At 43.6% G+C, this 25,326-nt stretch overlaps 1 protein-coding gene across 1 annotated transcript in view; it reads right to left on the minus strand.

Annotated features, from left to right (window-relative positions):
- The window catches only part of ITIH6 (inter-alpha-trypsin inhibitor heavy chain family, member 6), a 44,459-nt gene that overhangs the window by 16,337 nt on the left and 2,796 nt on the right, over positions 1-25,326 (minus strand). The window contains exons 3-6 of the mRNA XM_011946578.1: positions 21,772-21,882; positions 20,695-20,942; positions 18,343-18,512; positions 3,913-4,029 (exon numbers count right to left, since the gene is read on the minus strand). Of these exons, the coding sequence (XP_011801968.1) occupies positions 3,913-4,029; positions 18,343-18,512; positions 20,695-20,942; positions 21,772-21,882 (646 nt within the window). The remainder of the gene's footprint in view (positions 1-3,912; positions 4,030-18,342; positions 18,513-20,694; positions 20,943-21,771; positions 21,883-25,326) is intronic.

Here is a 25,326-nt window from a genome sequence, read left to right on the forward strand (position 1 = left end):
GTCTTCTGTGTCGCTCGCACTGGGAGTTGGAGACTGGAGCTGTTCCTATTCGGCCATCTTGCTCCGCCCCCTCTTAATTGGTATATTTAAACCATTTATGATTACAGTCGTTACTGACATAGTTGGTTTAATATTTGCCATAGTTGTAAATGTTTTCTCTTCTTTTAAAATTCTTTATTCTTATGTCTTCCACTTATTTTCTGGCTTCTCTAGTTTTAACTGGGCATTTTACATGATCCTGTTTTATCTTATCTCTTAGCATATGCATTAGACTTCAAACATTTTAGCAGTTCCCCTAGAGTTTACAGTATACATTTACAACCAATCCAAATCCACTTTCAAATAACACTACACAGCTTTATGCATAGTGCAACTACATTGTAACAGAGTATTCCCAATTATTCCCTCTCATCCTATACAATATTACTCTCATTAATAATTTTACTTATTCATAAGCTACATTCACTAAATACATTGTTGTTTATTATTATTTTGAAAAAATATTATCTGTTAGGTCAGCTAATAAGAAAACTAAAGTATTTTATTTTACCTTCCTTTATTCCTTCTCTAACACTTTTCCTTTCTTTATGTAGATCCAAGTATCTGAGATATATCATTTTCTTCCTCTATGTAGAACTTCTTTTAACATTTTTTGCAAAGCAAGTTTGTTGGTGACAATTCCCCAAATTTTTGTTTGTTTGAGAAAGTCTTTATTTTTCTTTACTTTGGAAGAATAATTTTGATGTATACAGAATTCTAGGCTGGTGGGTTTTTCCCTTCAACACTTGTAGTATTTCACTCCACTTTCTTCTTCCTCCCATGGTTTCTGAAGAAAAGTCTGATGTAGTTCATATCCTTGCTCTTCTATAGATAAGGTACTTTTTCTTCTGGCTTTTTAAAAGATTTTTCTGCTGTCTGAATATGATATGCCTAGGTGTAGATTGTTTAGTATTTATCCTGCTTTGTGTTCTCCGAAGCTTCTTGGACCTGAGGTTGGTGTGCATAATTCATTTTGGAAAATTTGTATCTGTTATTACTTCAAGTATTTCTTCTGTTCCTTTCTCTCTTTCTTCTCCTTCTATTATTTCCATGATGCATATGTAACACTTTTAAAATTGTTCCACAATTATTGAATATTCTAGGGTGTTTCTTAAAATTCTTTTTTATTTTTGTTTTTTAGCTTCAGGAATTTCTATGAATGTATCTTCAAGCTCATTGATTCTTTACCCAACCATGTCCAGTCTACTGATGAGTGAATCAAAGGGATTCTTCATTCTTGTTACAGTATTTCTGATATCCAGTATTTCCTTTTTATTTTCCTAGGGTTTTCATGTCTCTGCTTACATTGCCATGTGTTGTCCTTATTTGTGGTGCACTCTATCATTAGTTTCCACAGCATATTAATCATGGGTTTAAAAATTCTTGGTTTGACCCATTAAAAAATTGGCAAAGGATATGAACAGATACTTCTGAAAAGAAGACATACATGTGGACAACAATCATATGAAAAAAATGCTTAACATCACTGATCATTAGAGAAATGGAAATCAAAACCACAATGAGATACCATCTCACACCAGTCAGAATGGCTATTAAATAGTTAAAAAACAACAACAACAGATGCTGGCAAGGTTGTGGAGTAAAGGGAATGCTTATATACTGTTGGTGGGAGGGTAAATTAGTTCAACCATTGTGGAAGATAGTGTGGCGATTCCTCAAAGATCTAAAAACAGAAATACCATTTGACCCAGCAATCCCATCACTGGGTATATACCCAAAGGAATATAAGTCATTCTACCATAAAGATACATGCACATGTATGTTCACTGCAGCACAATTCACAATAGCAGAGACATGGAATCAACCTAAATGCCCATCAATAGTGGACTTGATAAAGAAAATGTGGTACATATACACCATGAAATACTATGCAGCCATAAAAAAGAATGAAATCCTATCCTTTGAGGGAACAGGGATGGGAACTGGAGGCAATCATCCTAAGTGAGTTAATGCAGGAGCAGAAAACCAATGCTACATGTTCTGACTTATCAGTGGGAGCTAAACATTGAATACACATGTACACAAAGAAGGGGACAACTGACACTAGGGCCTTATTGAGGGTGGAAGTTTGGAGAAGGGTGAAGATTGGAAAATGATATATTACATACTGTGCTTATTACCTGGGTGACAAAATAATCTGTACACCAAACACCTGCAATACTCAATTTACCCATGTAACAAACCTGCACGTGTATCCACTGAACCTAAAATAAAAGTTGGAAAAAAATATTTCAATAAAAAATAAAATTGTTTGATAATTTGAACATCTCTAACATATTGAAGTCTGGCTGTGATGTTTGTTTACTCTCTTCAGACAGTGTTTTTTTTTCCTTTTAGCATGCCTTCTCATTTTAGGTTGAAAGCCAGACATGATGTATCAGGTAAAAGGAAATAAACTAAATGGCATTTAGTGTGGGGTTTTAAGTTTATCTGGCTATAAGTTAGGTAATGTTTCCTGTTTGGAGCAGTTTTAGGTGTCAGAGGCTAAAATTACTACTTTTTTTTTTTTTTTTGACAGGGTCTTGCTCTGTTGCCCCAGCCTGAGAGCAGTGGTGCGATCTTGGCTCACTGCAAGCTCCACTCACTGGGCTCAAACCATTTTCCAAATGTAGTCTCCTGAGTAGCTGGGACTACAGGTGTGCACCACCACACCTTGTTAATTTTTGTATTTTTAGTAGAGACAGGGTTTTGCCATGTTGCCCAGGCCAATCTCAAACTCCTGGGCTCAAGTGATCCGCCTACCTCCGCTTCCCAAAGTGCTAGGATTACAAGTGGGAGCCACCGTGCCTGGCCAAAATTACTTCTAGTGTCCGTATTTTTGTTGCTTCTGTTGTCTTTGGTTTTCCCTAGTAACATTTTCTTAATAGAGTTTGGGCTTGTAGTTCTATCAGCTGTAACTTTCCATTATTGTCGAGGAGCCCAGCTGATGTGGTGATAATGTGTGGAGTAAGAGGAAGCATTCTATACTCTTATGGGGAGGTCTCAGTCTTTTAGTGAATTGATGTTCCTGATATAGAAACTTTACAAGTGCTTCTGAGATTTTACCCCTCTTGATTGAGACAAAAAGGCTAGAAAGGGCTGGATTTGGGGAGATCCCTCCCCCTACACTGGGGCTGGGGAGCTGGCTTGGGGTACTACCCATTTTTCCCCAGGTTGCCGACTCTGGTAAAACAAACTCAGCCTTAGGTCCCAAGGGCTATGTGATTGAAAGATTAAGGAGCAAAAGTTATATAATTGCAAGACACCAGAACAAAAAGCTCCAGGGTATTATGGTATGAAATGCTGCTTGCAGAACTTTATGGATTCAAGGGCTAAAGTCAAAGTGTGCTTGGTCTACGGCCTCAGAACTCTGACCCATGGGCACAGTGGTAGAAGTGCAACAAGATTAAAATTGATATTGCTTCTGACTCTATGGTTTCTAACTCTGTAATACCAGTACTCTATACTATTAGGCCTTTAAAGTAAAAAAAAAAAAAAAAAAATCAAAGACCCAAAACCTTGTGGCCTCAGGAAGACTCACAGTCTCTGTGACCTAAGGTTTTTTTGCTTCTGGATTCTAGGATCCCAGGGTGCTCTAGCTTGAGGGTCCTATATGACCCTGGGCTTTTCTGGTTGAGGGTCTCAATGGTTTCACATTGACCAATATGTCAATGTTCTTAGGACTCTGTGGCTCTAGGTCCACAGGCTTCTGTTAGGTAAGATACCAGGACCCTAGGGTAGGCCCAAGCCTGTAAGACTCAAGGGTCATGGGATGGTGGAATCTCTCCTCCCAGGGTCCCATTGTTACCACGCTCTCTGCTTTCTGGGTCTTCTGATACTAGGACTAAGAAAGGCTTCCAGGATCCTTGTTACCTGTTCCATCTTGGTACCAAACATGGAGCCGCTTACATCAATAACAAAAACGACATTCTTCTCCATAGGTGGAAGGCCTCTGGGGGCAAAGTAGTGAATGAAATAGCCATCGTAAATCTGGACAGAAAAAAAAAAAAAAAAAGTAAAACCAAGAAGGACTGTGAAAGCCAATCTAAATCAGATCCCCTCTTATTTTCCTTCATAACACTGTGCTTTGTTTCCCAGGACTCCAGGACTTCTCACTGTTTCTAAACAGGCATGTGTGTAACTGTTTGCTCACTGTCCATCTCCTTCACCAGAACCACGTCTCTGCCATTCAGACCTTCATCCCAGGGCCTGCCCCAGAGCTGTGGAGGGAATGAGACAGGCTTGTAGCCCAGCACTCCAAGGATCAGGATCTCTGTAATATATGAATTCCTGTCTGTGAGAGAGTTGGGCTTGCACAGCCTTAAGGGTCCCTAGGGATATTTTGCCTGGGCTGCAGGAACTTCAAGTATTGTTTTAACCTCCCTGTATAGAGTGAGCCTGGGGCCCAGCTCTTTGCTGCCAGGGGCTGGGAGTTGCAGGGCCTCCCTCTCCTCCTAAAACCTCCTTTCTGCTGTTGCTGGGCAGAGCAGGGAGAGGAGGAGGGAGCCTAAGCAGAGTGAGCTGTTTATTCAGAGGGGATTGGTTACACCAGGTACAGATGCCTTGGGCTGTCCTGGATGTGATTGGCTGCTGACTCCCCTCCCCCACTCCATTCTTCCCTCTGCTGAGCCTCCGGGCTGGGACAGCTGAGGGAAGGGGAGGGAGGCTAGGAGGGCCCCTCAGGACCAGTCTCAGCTCAGCACAGCTCAGTGATGTCTGCGCTGGCTGAGGGTCTGTGCTCCCCTGAAGCTGAAGGAGGCTCTGCCCAGGGTCACAGGCTTTTGCTCCTCTCTACCCTTCAGGCACTCTCTGACCACAAGGCTGGACATTGCCTCTTCCCTCTCAGGGGGAAAGAGAAGATGGGAGGACATCCTGTTCTTCCCCTCCATTCCAGCCTTTGAATTAATTTACATGTGCAATTGCATTATCTGTCTCCACTAATCCTGGCACTCTGGTACAGTTCAAAAAGGCCTGTGTCACCCACACTACAACTGCCCAATCCAAGAGCAGAACCCAGTGGCTTCTGCACACCTCCCACACCTGGGCTGGTGAGAGCTCCTGGGAAATTCATGCCTACCTTTCCCTGATCCCATGCCCACCGGGGCCCCCACTTCCTATCACATAACCCACGGGCAGGACCTTGCTCACCAACCTCTCCCAGTCACCTCAGCAGTCATTCCATCCTACCCACCTGACTCAAGGAGAGAATTAAGAGCACAGAGCCAGGGACACTTGGACTGCCCACCCCACCCTTCTACAGGGTCCACATCCCCATACACCTCCTCCCTCAGGCTAAGGAAAGGTGGTCCTGCCTTGGACCCCATGCACTCCAAGTGCCCAGTCCCTCCAGTACTCCTCAGTTCCGCTCTCTCCAACTCCCTTTAACATGTACCCCACTGGGTCTTCCTTGAAATATAGAATTGTTTTGTCTTTTCCATGCACTAAGACTAGCTCTTGTCCCCAGTCCACTCCCAAACTTCTCTCTAGCCTCTTTTTTTCCCTGGAGCATCACAGGCTGAGAAAGTGGGCACCCTCAATGGGCTCAAATGAAGATCACTCCCAGGAACCACCACAGACTGGCTGCCGTGCCCACCCTGCATAGACACTTCCCTCACTAAAGGCAACCGTGACTAGCTTGCCTCCAAACTCAGTGGCTGGAAGAGGGGTGAAGCAAGATGGTGGAATAAAAAGCTCCACCAATCGTACCCCTAGGAAGGACACCAATTTAACAACCATCTACACACAAATAAGCACCTTCAAAAGAACCAAAAGCGCTGTACCTGGTTTTAAGTTCATATCAATGAAAGAGCACTGAAAGAACAGTCTTGAATTGCCGACACCACCTCTACTCCACCCTCCAAGTCTGCCCCCAGCAGAGGAGGCAAGGTGTGCAAGAGCATTTCTTTGTGTTAGGGGAGGGAGAGTGCAGCTATTGTGAGGCATTGACCTCAGTGTTGCCCTCTTAGAGTACTAAAACAAACAAACAAACAAACAAACAAAAAACTGAACCAAACTTGGCTGATGCCTGCGTATGGAGGAAGCATTCAAAACAGCCCTAGCTACACATGAATTACCCATGTCAGCATATCAGCAGTTGGCACTTGAGCTCCTGCAAGCCTCGCCACCATGGACTAAAGTGCTTTAGGGCTCTAAATAAGCTTGAAAGACAGCCTAGACACAAGGACTGCAACTCCTAGTAGGGGCCTAGTGCTGAACTGGGCCCAGAGACAGTGGACTTAGGAGGCACACAACCTACTGAGACACCAGCTGGGGCAGTTAAGTGAGTGCTAGCATCACCCCTCCTCTAACCCCAGGCTCCACAGCTTGTGGCTCCAAAAGAGACCCCTTCATTCTACTTGAAGACAGGAGAGGGAATAGTGGAAAAGACTTTGTCTTGCATCTTGTATACCAGCTCAGCCACAGTAGGATAGAGCACCAGTAAGAGTCGTGAGGCTCCTTTTCCAGGCTCTAACTCCCAAAACACATTTCTAGACACACTCTGGGCTAGAAGGAAACCTGCTGCCTTGAAGGGAAGGACCCAGTTCTGGCTGCATTCTTCACCTGCTAAATGAAGAGCCCTTCGGCCCTGAATAACCAACAATAATGCCCAGGTACTACATTGAGGGCCTTGGGTGAGACTCTGAGACTTGCTGGCTTTAGGTGATGCACATTCCAAGCTGTGGTGGCTATTAGGAGAGAGTGCTTATGTTTTACAAAAGCAGAGGATAAAGTAAATGGGACATTGTCTTGAAGCTTAAGTACCAGTTTGGCCACAAGGGTGTAGAGCACCAACCAGGCTCTTAAGGTCCTAGATTCTAGGCATTGGCTCTTGGATGGCCTAGAATCCAACTTCCGGTCCTCCCCTAGGCCAGAGAAGAGCCTACTGCCCTGAAAGGTGAGGCTAAGGATAGGCAGCATATACCACAAGCTGACTGAAGAACCTTGGGGCCTTAAGGGAACATCGGTGGTTGTCTGTCAGTATTCCTTGTGAGTTGTGGTGGCAGTGGCCATGAGGTGAGGCTCTTCTGCCTTTGAAAAGGGGAAGGAAGAGTGAGAAGAAGTGTATTTTGTGGTTTGACTGCCAGTTTGCCAGCAGGACAACAGAAAACCAGGTAGAATTCTAAGGTGTTTGACTCTAGTCTCTGGCTCCTGGATGGCACCTCTGGATCCACCTAGGGCCTGAGGGAACTCACTATCCCAAAGTGAAGGACACAGGCCCGGTTGTTTTTGACACTTTCTGATTGTACAGCCCCAGGGTCTTGAGTGAACAGAGGCAGAAGCCAGGACGTGTTACAGCAGGCCTGGGTGAGACCCAGTACTGCGCTGGCTTCAAGTCTGACCCAACGCAGTCACAGGTGGTGGCCACAGGAGTGTTTGTGTCAATCCACCCCCAGCTTCATGTAGCTCACAACAGAGAGAGAGAGAGAGAGAGAAAGAGAGAGAGAGAGAGAGACTTTGGGAGAAAGTAAGGAAAGCGAATTAGTCTGCCTGGTAATGGAAAGAATTCTCCCAGATATTGTCCAAGACCATCAAGACAATACTTCCATGAATCTGCAAGAACCACAGCATTACGAGGCTTGGGGTGACCCTAAAGCAGATACAGGTTAGATCACAACATATGCATACATTCGAATATCTGGAAAGCCTTCCCAAGAAGGACAGGTACGAGCAAGCCCAGACTGTGAAGACTGTAATAAATACTTAACTCTTCAATGCCCAGACACAGAAGAACATCTAAAAGTATCAAGACAATCCAGGAAAATATATGCAGGGACCAATTCTGAAGAAATAGAGATATGTGACCTTTCAGACAGAGAATTCAAAATAGCTGTGTTGAGGAAACTCCAAGAAATTTGAGATAACACAGAGAAGGCATTCAGAATTCTATCAGATGAAAGTAACAAAGAGATTGCAATGAGATTGCAATAATTTAAAATAATCAAGCAGAAATTCTGGAAAATGCAATTGACATACTGAAAAATGCACCAGAGTCTTTTTTTTTTTTTTTTTTTTTGAGACAGAGTCTCCCTCTGTCACCCAGGCTGGAGTGCAGTGGCACGATGTTGGCTCACTGCAACCTCTGCCTCCTGGGTTCAAGTGATTCTCCCACCTCAGCCTCCCGAGTAGCTGGGATTACAGGCATGTGCAACCATGCCCAGATAATTTTTGTATTTTTAGTAGAGACAAGGTTTCACTATGTTGTCCAGGCTGGTCTCAAAATCCTGACCTCAACTGATCCACCTGTCTCAGCATCCCAAAGTGCAGGGATTAAAGGTGTGAGCCACTGCACCCAGCCTGTACCTGAGTTTTTTAAAAGCAAAATTGTTCAACCAGAAAAAACAATTAGTGAATTACAAGATAGGCTATTTGAAAATAAACAGTCAGAGGAGACAAAAGAAAAAAGAATAAGAAGCAATGAAGCATGCCTACAGGATCTAGAAAATAGCCACAGACGGGCAGATCTAAGAGTTAGTGGCCCTAATGAGGAGATAGAGAAAGAGATAGGGGTAGAAAGTTTATTCAGAGGGATAATAACAGAGAACTTTCCAAACCAAGAGAAAGATATCAATATCCAGATACAAGAAGGTGACAGAACACCAAGCAGATTTTACCCAAAAAAGACTACTTTGAGGAATTTAATAATCAAACTCCCAAAGGTCAAGGATAAAGAAAGGATCCTAAAAGCAGCAAGAGAAGAGAAACAAATAACAGACAATACATCTCCAATATTTCTGTCAGCAGACTTTTCAGTGGAAATCTTTAAGGCTGAGAGAGTGTCATTACATATTTAAAGCACTGAAGGACTAAACTACTGTTACCTAGAATAGTACATCTGGAGAAAATATCCCTCAAACGTGAAAGAGAAATAAAGAATTTCCCAGACAAAAAAGAGCTGAGGGATTTCATCGTTGCCAGACCTGTCCTACAAGACATGCTAAAGGGAGTACTTGAATCAGAAAGAAAAGGACATTACTGAGCAATAAATAATCACCTGAAGGTACAAAACTCACTGGTAATAGTAAGTACACAGAAAAACACAAAATATTATAACAATGTTACAGTGGCATATAAACCACTCTCATGCTAAGTAGAAAGATTAAATGATAACCTAATCAAAAGTAGTAAGTAAACAACTTTTCAAGACACAGTACAAGAAATTACAAATAGAAACAACAAAGAAATAAAAAGCAAGATGATGAAGTTAAGGCATAGAGTTTTTATTAGTTTTCTTTTTGTTTGTTTGTTAGTGCAAACAGTGTTAAGTTGTTATCAGCTTAAAATTATGGTTAATAAGATAGTATTTACAGGCCTCATGGTAACCTCAAAACAAAAAACATACAAAGGATACATAGAAAATAAAATAGTAGGAAACTAAATCATATTACCAAAGAAAATAATCTTGCTAAAAGGAAGACAGGAAGGGAAAAAAGAAGGATGAACAGACCACAAAACAAAACAAAACAAAAAAAACAAAATAGGAAAACCAATAACAAAATGGCAAGAGTAAATTCTTACTTGTCAATAATAACATCAAATGTAAATGGGCTTACCTCTCCAATCAAAAGACGTAGAGTGGCTGAAAGGATTAAAAAAATAAGACTCACTGATCTGTTGCCTATAAGAAAAACATTTCATCTATAAAGACACACATAGACTACAAATAAAGGGATGGAAGATGGTATTCCATGCCAATGGAAACAAACAAACAAAAAAGATGAGGAGGAGCCATACAGAGACAAAATCTACAAGAAGAGACAAAGAAGGTAACAATATAATGTTAAATGGGTCGATTTAGCAAGAGGATATAACAATTGTGAAAATATATGTACCCAACACTGGAGAACCAAGATATATAAAGTAAATATTATTAGAGCTAAAGGGAGAGATGGACTCCAACATGGCAATCACTAGAGTCCTCAAGACCCCACATTCAGCACTGGACATCTTCCAGACAGAAAATCAACAAGGAAACATTGGACTTCATCTGCACTATAGTTCAGAAACCTAATAGATATTTACAGAACATTTCATCCAATGGCTGCAGAATATGCATTCTTTTCTTTAGCACATGGTTCATTCTCAAAGATAGACCATATATCAGGTCACAAAGCAAGACTGAAAATTTAAAACAATTCAAATACCATCAAGCATCTTCTCTGACCACAATGGAATAACACTAGAAATCAATAACAAAAGGAACTTTGGAAGATATAGAAATACACAGAAATTAAACAATATGCTCCTAAATGAACAGTGGGTCAATGAAGAAATTCAGAAAGAAACTGAAAAATTTCTCGAAACAGATGACAATGTAAAGACAACATAACAAAACCTATGGGATACAGCAAAAGCAGTTCTCAGAGGGAACTTTATAGCTATAAGTGCCTGCATCAAATAAGAAGAAAAATGTAAGCAACATAACAATGCATCTTAAGGAACCAGAAAAGCAAGAGCAAACCTAACCCTAAATTAGTAGAAGGAAACAAATAATAAAGATGAGAATACAAATAAAAAAATTGAAACGAAGAAAACAATATAAAAGATCAAGGAAACAAAAAGGATTTCTTTTGTTTAAAGTTTAACAAAATTGGCAAACCTTTACCCAGACTAGTTAAAAAAAGAGAAGATCCAAATAAATAAAATCAGAGATGAAAAGTAGACATTACAAAGTGATACTGCAGAAATTCAAAGGATCATTAATGCCTACTATGAGCAATTATATGCCAATAAGTTAGAAAATCTAGAAGAGGCTAGAGAACCCAGAAATAAGGCCACACATCTACAACTATCTGATTTTCAACAAACCTGACAAAAACAAGCAATGAGGAAAGGGTTTCCTATTCAGTAAATGATGGTGGGATAACAGGCAAACCTTTTGCAAAAAAGTGAAACTGGACCCCTTCCTCATACCATATACAAAAATTAACTCAAGATGTTTAAAAACTTAAATGTAAAGTCCCAAACTATAAAAACCCTGAAAGATAACCTAGGCAATACCTTTCTGGACATAGGAAGGGGCAAAGATTTCATGATGAAGATGCCAAAAGCAGTTGCAACAAAAGCAAAAATGGACAAGTGGGATCCAATTAAACTAAACAACTTCTACATAGCAAGGAAAACCATCAACAGAGTGAACAGACATAAGAAAATGTTTGCAAACCATGCATCTGACAAAGGTCTAATATGCAGCATCTATAAGGAACTTAAACAAATTTACAAGAAAAAAAACAAGCAGCCACATTAAAAAGTAAGGAAAGGCATGAACAGACACTTCTCAAAAGAAGACATACATGCGGGTAACAATCATATGAAAAAAAAGCTCAACATCGTTGATCATTAGAGAAACACAAATCAAAACCACAATGAGATACCATCTCACAACCAGTCAGAATGGCTACTATTAAAAAGTCCAAAAGCAACAGATGCAGGCAAGGTTGCAGAGAAAAGGGAATGCTTAAACTCTGTTGGTGAGAGCATAAATTAGTTCAACCACTATGGAAGACAGTGTGGCAATTCCTCAAAAACCTAAAATCGGAAATAGCATTTGACCCAGCAATCCCATTACTGGGTATATAATCAAAGGAGTGTAAGTTTTATTATAAAGACACATGCATACATATGTCCATTGCAGCACTATATACAATAGCAAAGACATGGAATCAACCTAAATGTCCATCAGTGATAGACTGGATAAGAAAATATGGTACATATACACCATGAAATAGTATGCAACCGTTAAAAACAATGAAATTATGTTTTTAACAGGAACAGAGAAGAAGCTGGAGGCCATTATCCTTAGCAAACTAACACAGGAACAGAAAACCAAATACTGCATGTCCTCAATTATGAGTGGGAACTAAATAATGAGAACACATGGACTCATAGAGGGGAACAACACATAATGGGGCCTGTCAGAGGGTGGAGTGTGGTAGGAGAGCGAGAATCAGGAAAAATAACTAACGGGTTTGGGCGCAGTGGCACATGTCTGTAATCCCAGCACTTTCAAAACCGGAGGCGGGCAGATCACCTGAGGTCGGGAGTTCGAAATCAGCCTTACCAACACGGAGAAACCCCATCTCCACTAAAAATACAAAATTATCTGGGCGTGGTGGCACACGCCTGTAATCCCAGCTACTCAAGAGGCTGAGGCAGGAGGATCGCTTGAAAGCAGGAGACCGAGGTTGTGGTGAGCCGAGATTGTGCCATTGCACTCCAGCCTGGGCAACAAGAGTGAAACTCTGTCTCAAAATAATAATAATGATAATAATAAAAATAAAATAAAAATAACTAATGGGTACTAGGCTTAATGCTGGGGTGACAAAATAATCTGTACAACAAACCCCCATGACCCATATTTACCTATATAACAAACCTGTATGTCTACCCCTGAACTTAAAAGTTAAATTAACAAAAAGAAAATCGAGAAGAAATGGACAAATTCCTAGACACATACAACCTAACCATGACTGAAGCATGAAGAAATTCAAACATGAACAGAACAATAACATGCAACAAGATCAGAGCCATGATAAAAAAAAAAAATCTCCCAGTAAAGAAAGGACCAGGACCTGATGACTTCACCGCTGAATTCTACCAAACAGTTAAAGAAGAGCCAATACAAATCCTACTCAAATTATTACAAAAAATAGAGGAGGATGGAATACTTTCAAACTCATTCTACATGGTCGGTATTGCCCAGATACCAAAACCAAAGACACATCAAAAATTGAAAACTATAGGCCAATGACTCTGATGAATATGGATGTGAGTGTCCTCAACAAAATACTAACAAACTGAACTCAATAACACACTCAAAAGATCATCATGACCAAGTGACCAAGTGGGATTTATCCCTGGGATGCAAGGATGGGTCAACATATGCAAAGCAATCAATGTGATACATTATATCAACTGAATGAAGGACAGAAACCATGCAATCATTTCAACTGATGCTGAAAAAGCATTTAATAAAACTCAACATTTCTTCATGACAAAAACCTTCAAAACACTGGGGATAGAAGGAACATACCTCAACATAATAAAAGCCATATATGACAGACCCACGGCTAGTATTATACTGAATGGGGAGAAACTGAAAGCCTTTCCCCTAAGGGCTGGAGCATGACATGGATGCTCACTTTCACCACTGTTATTCAACAAAGTACTGGAAGGCCTACCTAGACCGATCAGACAAGAGAAAGAAATATAGGGCATCTGAACTGGAAAGGAAGAAGTCAAATTATCCTTGTTTGCAGATGATCTGATCTTATACTTGGAAAACCCTAAAGATCCCACAAAATATATTAGAACTGATAAACAAATGCAGGAAAGTTGCGGGATACAAAATCAACAAAACAAAATCAGTAGCATTTCTATATGCCAACAGTGAACAATCTGAAAAAGAAAATTAAAAAGAAACCCCATCTACAATAGCCACAAACAAAATTAAATACTAGGAATTAACTTGACCAAAGAAGTGGAACATCTCTATAATGAAAAGTATAAAACACTGTTAGAGAAAATCGAAGAGGACGCTAAAAAATGGAAAGATATTCCATGTTCATGGATTGGAAGAATCAATATTGCTAAAATGTCCATACTACCCAAAGCAATCTACAGATTCAAAGCAATCCCTATCAAAATTGCAAAGAGATTCTTCACAGACATTGAAAAAACAATCCTAAAATCTAAATGGAACCAGAAAAGACCCAGAATAACCAAAGCTATCCTAAGCCAGAAGAACAAAACTGGAGGAATCACATTATCTGACCTCAAATTATACTGGAGAGCTATAGCAACAAAAACAGACTGGTACTGGGATAGAAACAGACACATAGACCGAGGGAAAACAATAGAGACCCCAGAAACAAATACACTAACCTATAGTGAACTGATTTTCAACACAGGAGCCAAGAACATACATTGGGGACAGAACAGTCTCTTCAATAAATGGTGCTGGGAAAACTGGATATCCATATGCAGAATAATGAAACTAGACCACTCTCTCACCATATACAAAAATCAAATCAAAATTGATTAAAGACTTAAATCTCAGACCTCAAACTATGATACTATTGATACTACAAGAAAACCTTGGGAAAATTTCCAGGGCATTGGTTTGGGCAAAAATTTCTTGAATAATGCCCAGTAAGCACAAGCAACCGTAGTAAAAGTGGACAAATGAGATCACATCAAGTTAAAAAGCTTCCACATTGCAAGGGAAATGATCAAAAAAGTGAAGAGACAACCCACAGAATGGGACAAAATATTTGCAAACTACCAATTTCACGAGGGATTAATAACCAGAATACATAAGGAGCTCAAACAACTCCATAGGAGAAAAGTCTAAAAATCTAATCAAAAAAGGGCAAAAGATTTGAACAGATATTTCTCAAAAGAAGACATACAAATGGCAAACAGATATATGAAAAGGTGCTCAACATCACTGATCATTAGAGAAGTGAAAATCAAAAACTACAATGAGATATCATTTCACCCCAGCTAAAATGGCTTCTATCCCAGAGACAGGCCATAAGAAATGCTGGCGAGGATGTGTAGAAAAGGGACCCCCATACATTGTTGGTGGGAACGTCAATTAGTTTAATCACATGGAGAACAGTTTGGAGGCTCCTCAATAAACTAAAAATTAGAGCTTCGTCATACAATCCAGCCATTCCACTTCTGGGTATGTACCCAAAAGAAAGAAAATCAGTGTATCCAAGAGATATCTATACCCTCTTTGTTACAGTGCTGTTCACAGTAGCCAAGACTTGGAAACAACCTAAGTGTCCATTAACAGATGAGAGGATAAAGAAAAGGTGGTACATATACACAATGGAGTACTATTTAGCTATAAAAAAGAATGAAATTCTGTCATTTGCAACAACATGAATGGAACTGGAGATCATTATGTTACATGACATAAGTCAGGCACAGAAAGACAAATCTCCCATGTTGTCACTCATTAGTGGGATCTAAAAAATGAAAGAGTTGAACTCATGGAGACAGAGAGTAGAAGAGTGATTACCAGAGACTGGGGGTAATGGGGTAGTGGGGAGATGGTGGGAAGGCAGGGATGGTTAACGGGTACAAAGAAAAGTAAGAAATAATGGATAAGACTTAGTATTTGATAGCACGACAGGGTGACTATAATCAATAATAATTTAATTGTACATTTAAAAATAAGTAAAAGAGTATGAATGGATTGTCTGTAACACAGGGACAAATGCTTGAGGAAATGGGTACCCTGTGATGCGATTATTATGGATTGCATGCCTGTACCAAAACATCTCACTTACCCCATAAATATATACATCTACTGTGTACCCTCAAAAATTCAAAGTAACAACTTTACTAAAAAACAAACCCAATGTCTGTATTTTGAGTCTCTTGGGACTGCCTTCCCCACCCATGAACGTCACAGTTGAACATGGATGACTTCTGCTATCTTCAAAAGTAGTTTTCCCTGCGATCTGTGACAGTGAACCCTCCTTATTCTCCTACCGCCTCTGTCTGCCCACTCCCTTTGCAGTGCTTCCCAATATTTGTCAGGTCGAAGCATGAAAAGAAAATGATTATGCTGGTGCAGCTCAATGGAGTGAACTGCTGGGTACTGGGGCTCTGGGCAGGCTGTGTGCAGTTGATGAGGGTATCCATAGCTGCTGGATTGGGCCGCTTCACCTTAGCTGTGCCTTCAGGGATTTTCCCTTCTGGCTCCACACATGCTCCCTGGGTGACCTCCCTCTGTCACTTGGCTTCCACCACAGGACCCCTACCAATCAATCCACATCGCTTCCCCCGGCTAGGGCTCCCACAGTTGCCCCTTACCAGTGGGTGCACACTCACTGTTGGACCTGTGCCCCAGGATGTTTCAAGAAACCTCTGATGCATCCTGCCCAAGCAATGAATTCGTTGTCCTGCCCCAACGTGGCCCTTTTATGCCTTCCTGGTCAGGGGCACCATCATCCACATGATCACTCTGGAGACAAATGTGAGTATTGCCTTCAGTCCTCGGGTGGCCCCCATTCCCTGCAGCCAATCAACCTCCTGTTGCTTTTCTCTGCTGGATACTTCTCCAGGCCACCCTCGTCTTCATCCCTAACTGACAAAGCCCAAGCTCAGGTCTCATTTCTCTCAGGTTTCCCTCTTCTACTGCGACCTCTCCCATCCATGCTGCTTGGAGGCAGTGGCTGAGACCCTGTAAACACGACCTCACAATGTCATTTTCTCTCATGGCTCCCTGGTCACCTACAGGACAAATCCCATGTTCCTTTTGTTGCCCTGCAGGACTCTCCAGCCTTCTATGTGGCTCTCTGGGTTTTTCATCTCGAATTTCTGCTCCAGATCGCCAAGCTATTTGCAATTCCCTACACAGGTTTGGTGAGTTTCAGCCTGTTTCTTTTCTTGTGCCGCCCCCACTTTGCTGGAATGCCTTTCGCTCCCACAGGCCCTGTCCCATGGCCCACTTTTATTCATTCCATAACACACAGGTCAGCCTTAGTCGCCTTCAGGGAACCTGGAACTGCCTTTCCTCTTCATTATGGCTTCTATCCTACCTTGTGTGTCATGGGAAGGGAAGTCTACCTTAGTGTCAGTACTGGGTTTTTGTGTCTCACTCAGAAACGATAAGTAGGCTGTGTGTGTGATACCCTTCTGGGTTCCCAATGTCGGCCAACACAAGGTATGACACAGGTTAGGTGCCCAGTGAGCCCCAGCGGGGTGGATTATCTGATGATGTGCTGGGCTTTGAACAAAGGGCACACTCAAATAGGAAGTGGGAGATGAACTGAGTGTTCCTGGCAGGTGTCAGGAGGGCTAAGAGCTCACAGTGTATGGAAGTTCCTGGTTGTACTGGTCAATGCCTTCCATTTATATTTCAACTGCAGGCAGCTGTGGTGATGGTAAAGCATGAGCCAGCAGAGGGATACCTCCAAGAACTAAACACACCCACATGACAAAACACCAGGTTAAAGCCCCTGCTGCCACCTGCTGGCAAGGTACCCTCAGCTCCTATCCTGGCAGGAGAATAACTTTTATTCCCCCTACACAACAGACTGAGCCACACCTCTCTGCCTCTGCACATGCTGTTCCTTCTCTCTGCATGCCTTTCCCTTCACCTTATTGACCGACTTGCAGATACATCCAATTCATGTTTCCCATGCTTACTTAAACTCCAAGTCCTTTAGGATGATGGTCCTGAAACCCTCCTCCACTGGCACCCCGACAGAACCCATGACACATTTAAACACACACCTAGAACATTTGATGACTGTCAAGGCTCTGTGTATCTGGGTGCTTCAGGATGGGGTGATGGTGGAGGGAGATGAGTGGCTGTGTCCGACTCACCTGTGAGTTGTGAGAGTCAATGAGTACAGGACTGGCCTAGTCCACATATTCATTCAACATATGAATGAATGAATGTTGCACGAGAAGAGGTTTAACTATAGGACACTTTTAGTCCAGGGCAGACAAATGACTGTTGGCGGACTGAAGTCGTCAAGGAGGAGGTGTTTCGGCAGTGTTTCAGGAACACGAGGATGTTGAGCAGTGGAGCAAGGGGGAAGAAGTCATTCTCAGGACAGCAGCCACCATGAGCAAATGCTCACACAGATGAGAGGCAGGCTCGAGTGTTTTGGAGAAAGGTGTGGTGTGGTGTGGTGTGGGGCAGCTGGAGGGTGGTTTGTGTGCTGGGGTTGAGGGTTCTGTGGTGGGAGAGGCAGGGGGGCACCAGATGTCTCAGGCTGCCCCACCATCTTTGTGCTCACGCCGGGGCCCTGGGATCAGTGCTCTGTGCTTTCCCAGCTGAAAGAGCGTGGGACCTCTGCTCTTTCTTCATGAATGTGGAGGCTCACAATTGAAGGACTCCCTGTTTAGGCAGATGGCTTCACTGAAGCAATAAGGATTGTTAAAAGGCGACAGAGAGCAAGGAAGCCCAAGAGAACACAGAAGAGTATAGGAGCTGCAGAACGCATGAGAGCCCATGAACATGGATGCCCAATTAGTGGCCAAGGGTTTACTTTGCAGAAGGACTGTTTTCGAGTAGGTTATGACTTGATTCAGTTAGGGATGGGTCCTTTGGGCACTAGATTCACTGGAGACAGTTCCAGGTCTCCAACCCTTTGGGGGATTCGATGTGCCTTTCAAGGTTGAAGCCATGTGTCTTTTCACGTCAGCCTATCCTTGTTTGCTAGCTCTCGCTTATCCCTAGGGAAACTGGAGTGAACAGCTGGAGAGGCCCGAGCATTGTTCAGGCCTGTCTGACTCCAGAGCCCATCCTCTCTCCCCTTTCCCAGGCCCCCTCACCTGCACATCTCCAATGATGTCTTCCATGACCACATCGTACTGAACCAGGAAGTCAGCCATGATGCCTGAGCCAGAGATGGCCGACTGGTCTTGCAATGTCGGGCAGTAGGTGATTCGGACACAGGTCTCTCCCCTCTCGATCCTGGTGGATGGGGGTGAATCCACCTCACCTGTATGGGTGGAGAGGATTGGGGCAGCATGGTACGAAGGACTCGCTAGACAGAAGAACCAGTGAAAGGGCAGCACAAGGGGCGTTATCTGGGGAGGGTGAGAAGTCTAACTCCTCCCAAAACCTCTGGTGCCTCCTGCCTACAACATCTTTCCACCTGCCCCAGGCTCCTCTCCCAGTCCCACAGCCAGCTCCTCTCTGCCTCCTCTATTGAGCCCAGCCGGACAGACCCAGCCTGGCCCTCAGCTCCCAGGCCCTGGCAGTGTGACCCTCACTGGCAACCTCACCCTGCCTCGTTTTCCATGCAACCTGGGGCCAAGTCTTTGGAGGCATGGCATGTCCGGAGACCAGCAGCCCACATCTCCTCCCAGAGAGGCAGTGCAGTGAGAGTGTGGCCAGGAGACAGACAGACACACAGACAAGGTCTAGTTCTCCTCCCATCCCCCCACTGCTGTGGGAAACAGCAGCCTAGCAAGGTTGTCCTCTGGATCTGATTTAATATTTCTTCTTCCGTCTCTTCCTTCTGACTTTGGGCATCACATGTGTGAAAAAGCCTTTTAGAGTCTCATGAAATAACAGATGAGTCTCTAGTCCCGGATGTTTGCTGAGCTGGCCACAAGAGCAAGTCCTCTGGAATCCAAGACAAATGTCCATTTAGAAATGTCTCTGTGCCTCCTTTTTTTTCCAGAAAATGGAAACTTGGGAATTCTGCCCCCCCTCCTTCCTGCTACAGCTGTCAGGAAGCTCAGGGGCACACTGAGCCCCATACTCTCTGAGGCGCCTGCTCACATACATTCCCTTGGCTTCCTTCCTCTCAGAGCTCTTTGTTCTGTTTTCTCCCCCACAGGATTGGTTCTACCCTCTGTTTTAACCTTTAAGGAGAATGGGGGAGGGACCTGCCATTTATAGCTTAGGGCTGAAGAATGCAGGCTGCAGGAACTCAAATGGCCTGTGGGCCCAGCTCCCCGCTGCTGCTGTGTGTCCCTGGACAAGAGATTCATTCTCTCTAAGCCTCTGGCTCCTCATGTACAGCACAGGCATGACCACAGCTCCTACTTCATAGGCAGTGCTTGTGGAAAATAAATGAGGCCATTCATGTAAAGCGTTTGCAGCCATACCTGCATCTCAGTGAGTGCCACCTAGTCCTAACGGGTACAGTGATCATGCAATCTTCTCTGTACCACGTAATTGGGAGGGAGGAATTCTCTCAAAGTCTCACAATGGTCCTGGGCTGTAGACGGCATCTCGTCCATTTTACAGATGGGAAAAGTGAAGTCGAGCCAGTCGAGTGACTGGCTTTGATGGTCCCACATCAAGGGAGTGTCAACGCTGGGATTTGGATCCAGTCTGTGTGTCTGTCTGTGTCTGCTACATCCACTGTCCACCCCAGTGCCTCTCTGGGTCAACAGTTGAATGAGTTGGGACCTCCTATGCTAAGCAGCTTTGGAGGGGTGGCCACATGAGCTAGGGATTTCTCTGCGTCTGTCCTCTCATCTCAGATGAGGTGAGCAGGCAAGCTCCGTGATTCTCCAACCTGACTGGACATCAAGGTCGCCTGAGACTGGTTGATGACACAGCTTCCTGGGCCCCACCCCCATGCTACTGAATCAGGCCCTGAAGGTTGGGCTCCAGGAATCTGCATTTCTAGGCGCCCATGTTGTGATTCTGATGTAGCCAGTCTGGCCTTCCAAAACCTCTAGGTGATATTTGAAGCAAGCCTCTGAGGCAAGATGCTTCTCTTCCCTCCAGGGCCTGAGATGGTGTCCTCCAGGGAGCCTGCAGTTGCTGTGCGCTCGCTGTCCTGCCATTCTCAGTGGGGATCCAGGGAAAAGCATGATTTGGCCAGTGTGGCTTCTATAGCCTTCAGCATGGTTAACACACGATTTAATTTCATTAGCCCACCCAGCAAACCCTCCCTTATCACTGATTTTTTTTTTTTTTTAGGGAAATCAGGAGTCTGGAAAGTTTGTAATGTGCCAGGTCATACAGCTTGTAAGGACCAGGCCAAGGTTAAATTCCAGATATTTTCACCTTCAAACATGCCCTCTTCTCACTGAATCAGGAAAGAACTTGGCAGTGAGTACAGAGCAGAAGTGGCATTAGAGGGAAACCCAGTGGAATCGGGAAGGTTTTCATTCAGTGAACGCCAGTCTGATGGGTAACCTATAGTGCTGCCGACATACTTGCATGGGCATTGGTGCGCAGGCGGCTGGTCCTCAGGGGTGGTATGTGCACATAGGAGATGCCTGTCCTTTCTGACACTGTAACCTCTACGCTCAGCCTCTTCACCAACTGGCCGGGCCTCAGGCTCACCACCAGCTGGTAGTGGCCCTGGTGACGCTGAAGCAGTTCCTCATAGGCCAGGGAAAAAGTCACCTCTGTGCCTGCTGCCAGGCTGGTGGAGATGTGGAACTTCTCTGATTCCCGGTCCCTAGGCAGGAAAAGGAAGAGGGTGGGAAGAGAAAGGGATCTTCTGAGGAGTACAGGGGCTGTTAGATGACCTAGATTTGTTACCCCCAACCCTGGTCCCAGGAGACCTGACTAGGCTTCTGGTTCAACTGAGTCACTGGCCATGGTCCGTCATCCATGCATCCACTTATCAATCTCTCTCTCCCTCCCTCATTCAGCCTCCTAAATATTCTGCTTGCTAAATTATCTCACAGGTGGTCCACCCTCAAGGGTGGAAGAAGATCTGAATATAGAACAGACCAACTAGGGTCTAATGATTCATTTTACAAAAGAGTTTTCAATTTACATACAATGCCTCGTCCCCTTCAAATAGACCCTCCCACTATCCCCTCCCCTATGCTTTTGAAGGAGCTTGTTTATATGGCAGTAACTCAGTTTGCTGGAGCCAAAGCTAAAGTTTTCGCTCCATGAAACTCTCTTGGAAGCTGGGAGGAAACACTGAAGGAAGACAATACATTTCTGCCCGCTGAATGGAACTCAGGAAACAAAATTCAATTTAGAAAAATCTCACTTGCATATAAACTTCCCGGAAGGCGCCAATTCTTAAATAAGCCACAATCTCCTGACAGTAGAAAAGTGGAAATGGGGAAATAAATTTCCATTTATTGAACACCCACCCTGTTACAGGCTTTGGTATTCATTAACTCACATATTCTTCACATGATCCTATGAAGTAGAGGTCATGTCCCCACTCTGCAGAGATGGAGACTGAGGACCAGAGAGAACGTGCATCTCCCCTGATCATAGAGCTAAGATGATTAAGTCATGTTTTGGACTGGATGGGGCCTTACCTGATGCCTATGTGAGCAGCTGTCTTTCCTTGCTGATGGGCTTCTTCATAGATTTTCTTTGCCTGGTGCCTCTCTTTGACTTCTGCAATGTAGACTTTATTGTTGATGGTCCTAATGGGGCAGGAAAGAGGAGGGACAGCAGAGACAGAGAAAATAAAGAGTTGGTCAGAGACAGAGAAAGAGACACACGAGGTAGAAAGAGGAGGAGGATAGAGATAGGGAAAGAGAAAGAACAACACAGTGCCATAAAGCCCCAGTGTGAGCGGCAAGAAGAGAAGAAGAGGAAAGGAGAGGGAGATACAGAGTGAAGTAGTTATCATTATCTCCATTTGTCAGATGGGGAAATAGAGGCCACACAGCATATGGTGGATATGGTATTAGAGTTTTGTGTTTCCCAAAGTGTTGAATGAATTCTACCTTTTGGCACACAACATAATTTTAGGTATGATATAATCGAATATTTTTATTATAATTGTTATGTATTTACAGTAATGCTTATTAAAATACAACTAGCACATTAAACCCATGATCTCATAGATATTGTTGCTCAGAATAAGGCTAACTCAGATCATCTCAGAAAGTATATATGTTGAAAAAATATATTGGGTAAATAATATGGCCATATTAATATAAAAATATATTAAGTAAATACTATGGGTGGTAAAAGTGGTAAAAATTGTGAAATAAGTGTGCAAATTGTTGCAAAGTCTTCTGGGTCTGACTAGGGAGGAGGACTTGTCCTCAGGGAACTCAGAGACTAATGAGTTACAAGCAGACTTGCTTACCCCCATTTTCCTCATTTCTCTAAGGAAGGTAATAAAGTGAAAAGAAGCTCAAAGAAGGGAGGGAACATTTTTGCCCAAGTCTTCAGGAAAGGGTCCTAGAGAAGGTGGCCTTGAAGCTAGGCCTGAAAGACAGGGAGGATATGGATAAATAATCCTCACTGGCCATGCCTTCTCAGTTTCCTCTTTTGGCTCATTCTCTTCCTAACCTCTAAATCTTTGGAACACTCCAAGGCTCTGCTGTCAACCTTTTATCCTCTCCCCTCCCTCCCTCTCCCCTTCTGTCCTCTATTCTTTCTACACTGGCTCTCTAGGAGATGTCATTTAGCACCATGGCCTTTAATACCATTTATATACAGATGACTCCCAAATCTGTATCTCCAGTGTGGACTTGTGCCCTGAACTCCAGACCCATACATGCAATTTCTTACTTGACATCTCCACTAGAATGTTCCATAGACACCTCAAGCTGAACATATCCAAAACTGAGCTCCTGATAACTCTCCCCTCCAAAATCTGCTCCTCCTCTGGTATCTTTGTTTCAGGACATAGTTGCTCAGCTAAAAATCTTAGAGTCATGTTGGATTCTCCTCTTTGTTTCACAATCCACATCCAATCCATCAGAGATTTTCAGCTCCACCTTTAGAAGACATCCACAGTCTGACTGACTTCTTACCACTTTATTTGCTGCTGTACCCCTGGTGCCTGAAATATGGCTTGGAACAGAGGAGGTGCTCAACAATTATTTGTGGAGTGGACATCCTGGACAGACAGCAAGAAAACACAGAAAGTGTTTCAGGGGACAGCAAGTAGCTAAATTTGACTGGAGTGGAGGGGCAGGAAAGGGAAGTATGGAGAGAAAGTTGGAGTGGTTGAGTGGGCCTAGAGAATAGGGGGCTTTGAACACAAGACTCAATGAGCTCATACAGCAGCAAAGACTTTTTGCCATGGAGAATGGAGAGTCTTGGACAAATCTTGAAAAGGGGAGAGATGGGTCAGAGCTGGCCTTTGAGGAGGATAATTGGGTGTCCTAGAGAAAGTTAGTGCAACTCTGTAGGAGGCAAGTACAACGGTTTCCATTTTATAAGTGGAGTAACTGAGGCACAGGTATCAGGAAAGTTGCTTGACCGAGGCAGCAGCTTCCAGAAACACTGGGGGAGGATAGGCAGGTGGCAGAAGAGACCACTCAGGGAAGAAGTGTTTCTAGGCAGCTGAAACAGAGTATTGCTGTGGCTGGGCTAGTGTGGGGGGTGGGCCGAGCTGGCACCTTCCCAAGGTCTCCTGGGGTGTGAGGGGGGTAGGGTGGAGCTGGTCTGGCAGCAGGACACTGGGGCCTCTGTGTGTGTGCTGCCTCCAGCCAGCATACTTTCCACAGAGTCTGCCCAAGAACATTTCCTCCAGCCTGCTTTGCTTAATTTTTTAAAAAAATTCCTTTGGTGTTTTTTTCAATTGAAGCAAAAATCGAAATTCTGCCTGACTACTTGGCTGTTACATCATTTGACTGCCAGCTTCTCTGGTTAGCCCCCCATACTCCAGACCCATGCCTGCTCTTTTCGGTCCTTGATTCGCCTGGGTCCCAACATGCAATGATCTTGGTCCCTTCAAATCTTACCCATATGGAAATCCTGCTTTCAGGGAGCCCTCCTTGACTGCCTCAGCACTTCTCCCCCAAACTCCCTGACTCTGACTCCATACCAGTTCCCTCCTCTAACCCAATCCTTCTCCAGGGGAAGTGCTGGGACATTCTTGATGGCACAGCCTAGGCCCACCCCAGGGCTGCATTTGAGGTTGTACAGATTGTTGATGGCACAAGAACCTCCTCCCGACTAACAGGGACAAGCGGGGCTGAACAAGGGCGGATATTCTGCTTGTGCTGGGCTCACTAATCTGGTAAATCTGATAGTCCCTCTACCCAAATCCAGGGGCCTTTTTGTAATTCACACTGAAGTGTGATACTTGTTAATGAGGCCCCACTAAGCTTTCTCTTTATCTGCTCCAACTCCCTTGTTTATCACCTCAACTGGGTACTATCATCTACCAGGTCTAATAAGCTGAAAAAAGGTAAACACCATCTATATTTACTTACTCTCCACTACAGTCAGGTTGTTTCTCCCTTGATGGTCTCTCACATCCACCACCACTGTCCTGCTCCCACCTTCAGCATCCCCTACGTGGATTCTGCCCCTGTTCACCTACTCAGCTCTTGGCCACCTAGCTGGCCCCTCCAGTCCACTACCACTTCACAATCACCTCTCCTTGCTTAAAACCTTGCCATGTCTCCTTATTATGGCCCACACTTATTTCTAAAGAGGGGTGCATATGTCCCAGGGGATGCTGGAGACAAATCGAGAGGGAGTGGGAAAATAATATTCACACTCTATTTTAGGGCTTTTTCCTCATCCTTTAGGGATTAATATTTATACGCTTCATAATATACCTAATATATTTGCTCAGCAGTATATTTATATAATGCATAAATGAATAAGTATATATGTTTTGGGAGTATATGATCAAGTTTTTCCTGATAGGTGTGCAAACACATAAGATGGTTTGGAGACCATTAAGTGAGACCCAAGTAGGTGTTCTAACATTGGAAGTCCTCCACAGCCTAGTCTTTCTCTGCCTCTTACATCTCATTTTTTTTTTTGAGAAGGAGTCTTGCTGTGTCACCCAGGCTGGAGTGCAGTGGCCTGATCTCGGCTCGCTACAACCTCCGCCTCCCGGGTTCAAGCGATTCTCCTGCCTCAGCCTCCCGAGCCGCTGGGACTACAGG

Source organism: Colobus angolensis, unplaced genomic scaffold, assembly GCF_000951035.1.
Source record: "Colobus angolensis palliatus isolate OR3802 unplaced genomic scaffold, Cang.pa_1.0 Scaffold250, whole genome shotgun sequence".
Classification (NCBI taxonomy): Eukaryota; Metazoa; Chordata; class Mammalia; order Primates; family Cercopithecidae; genus Colobus; species Colobus angolensis.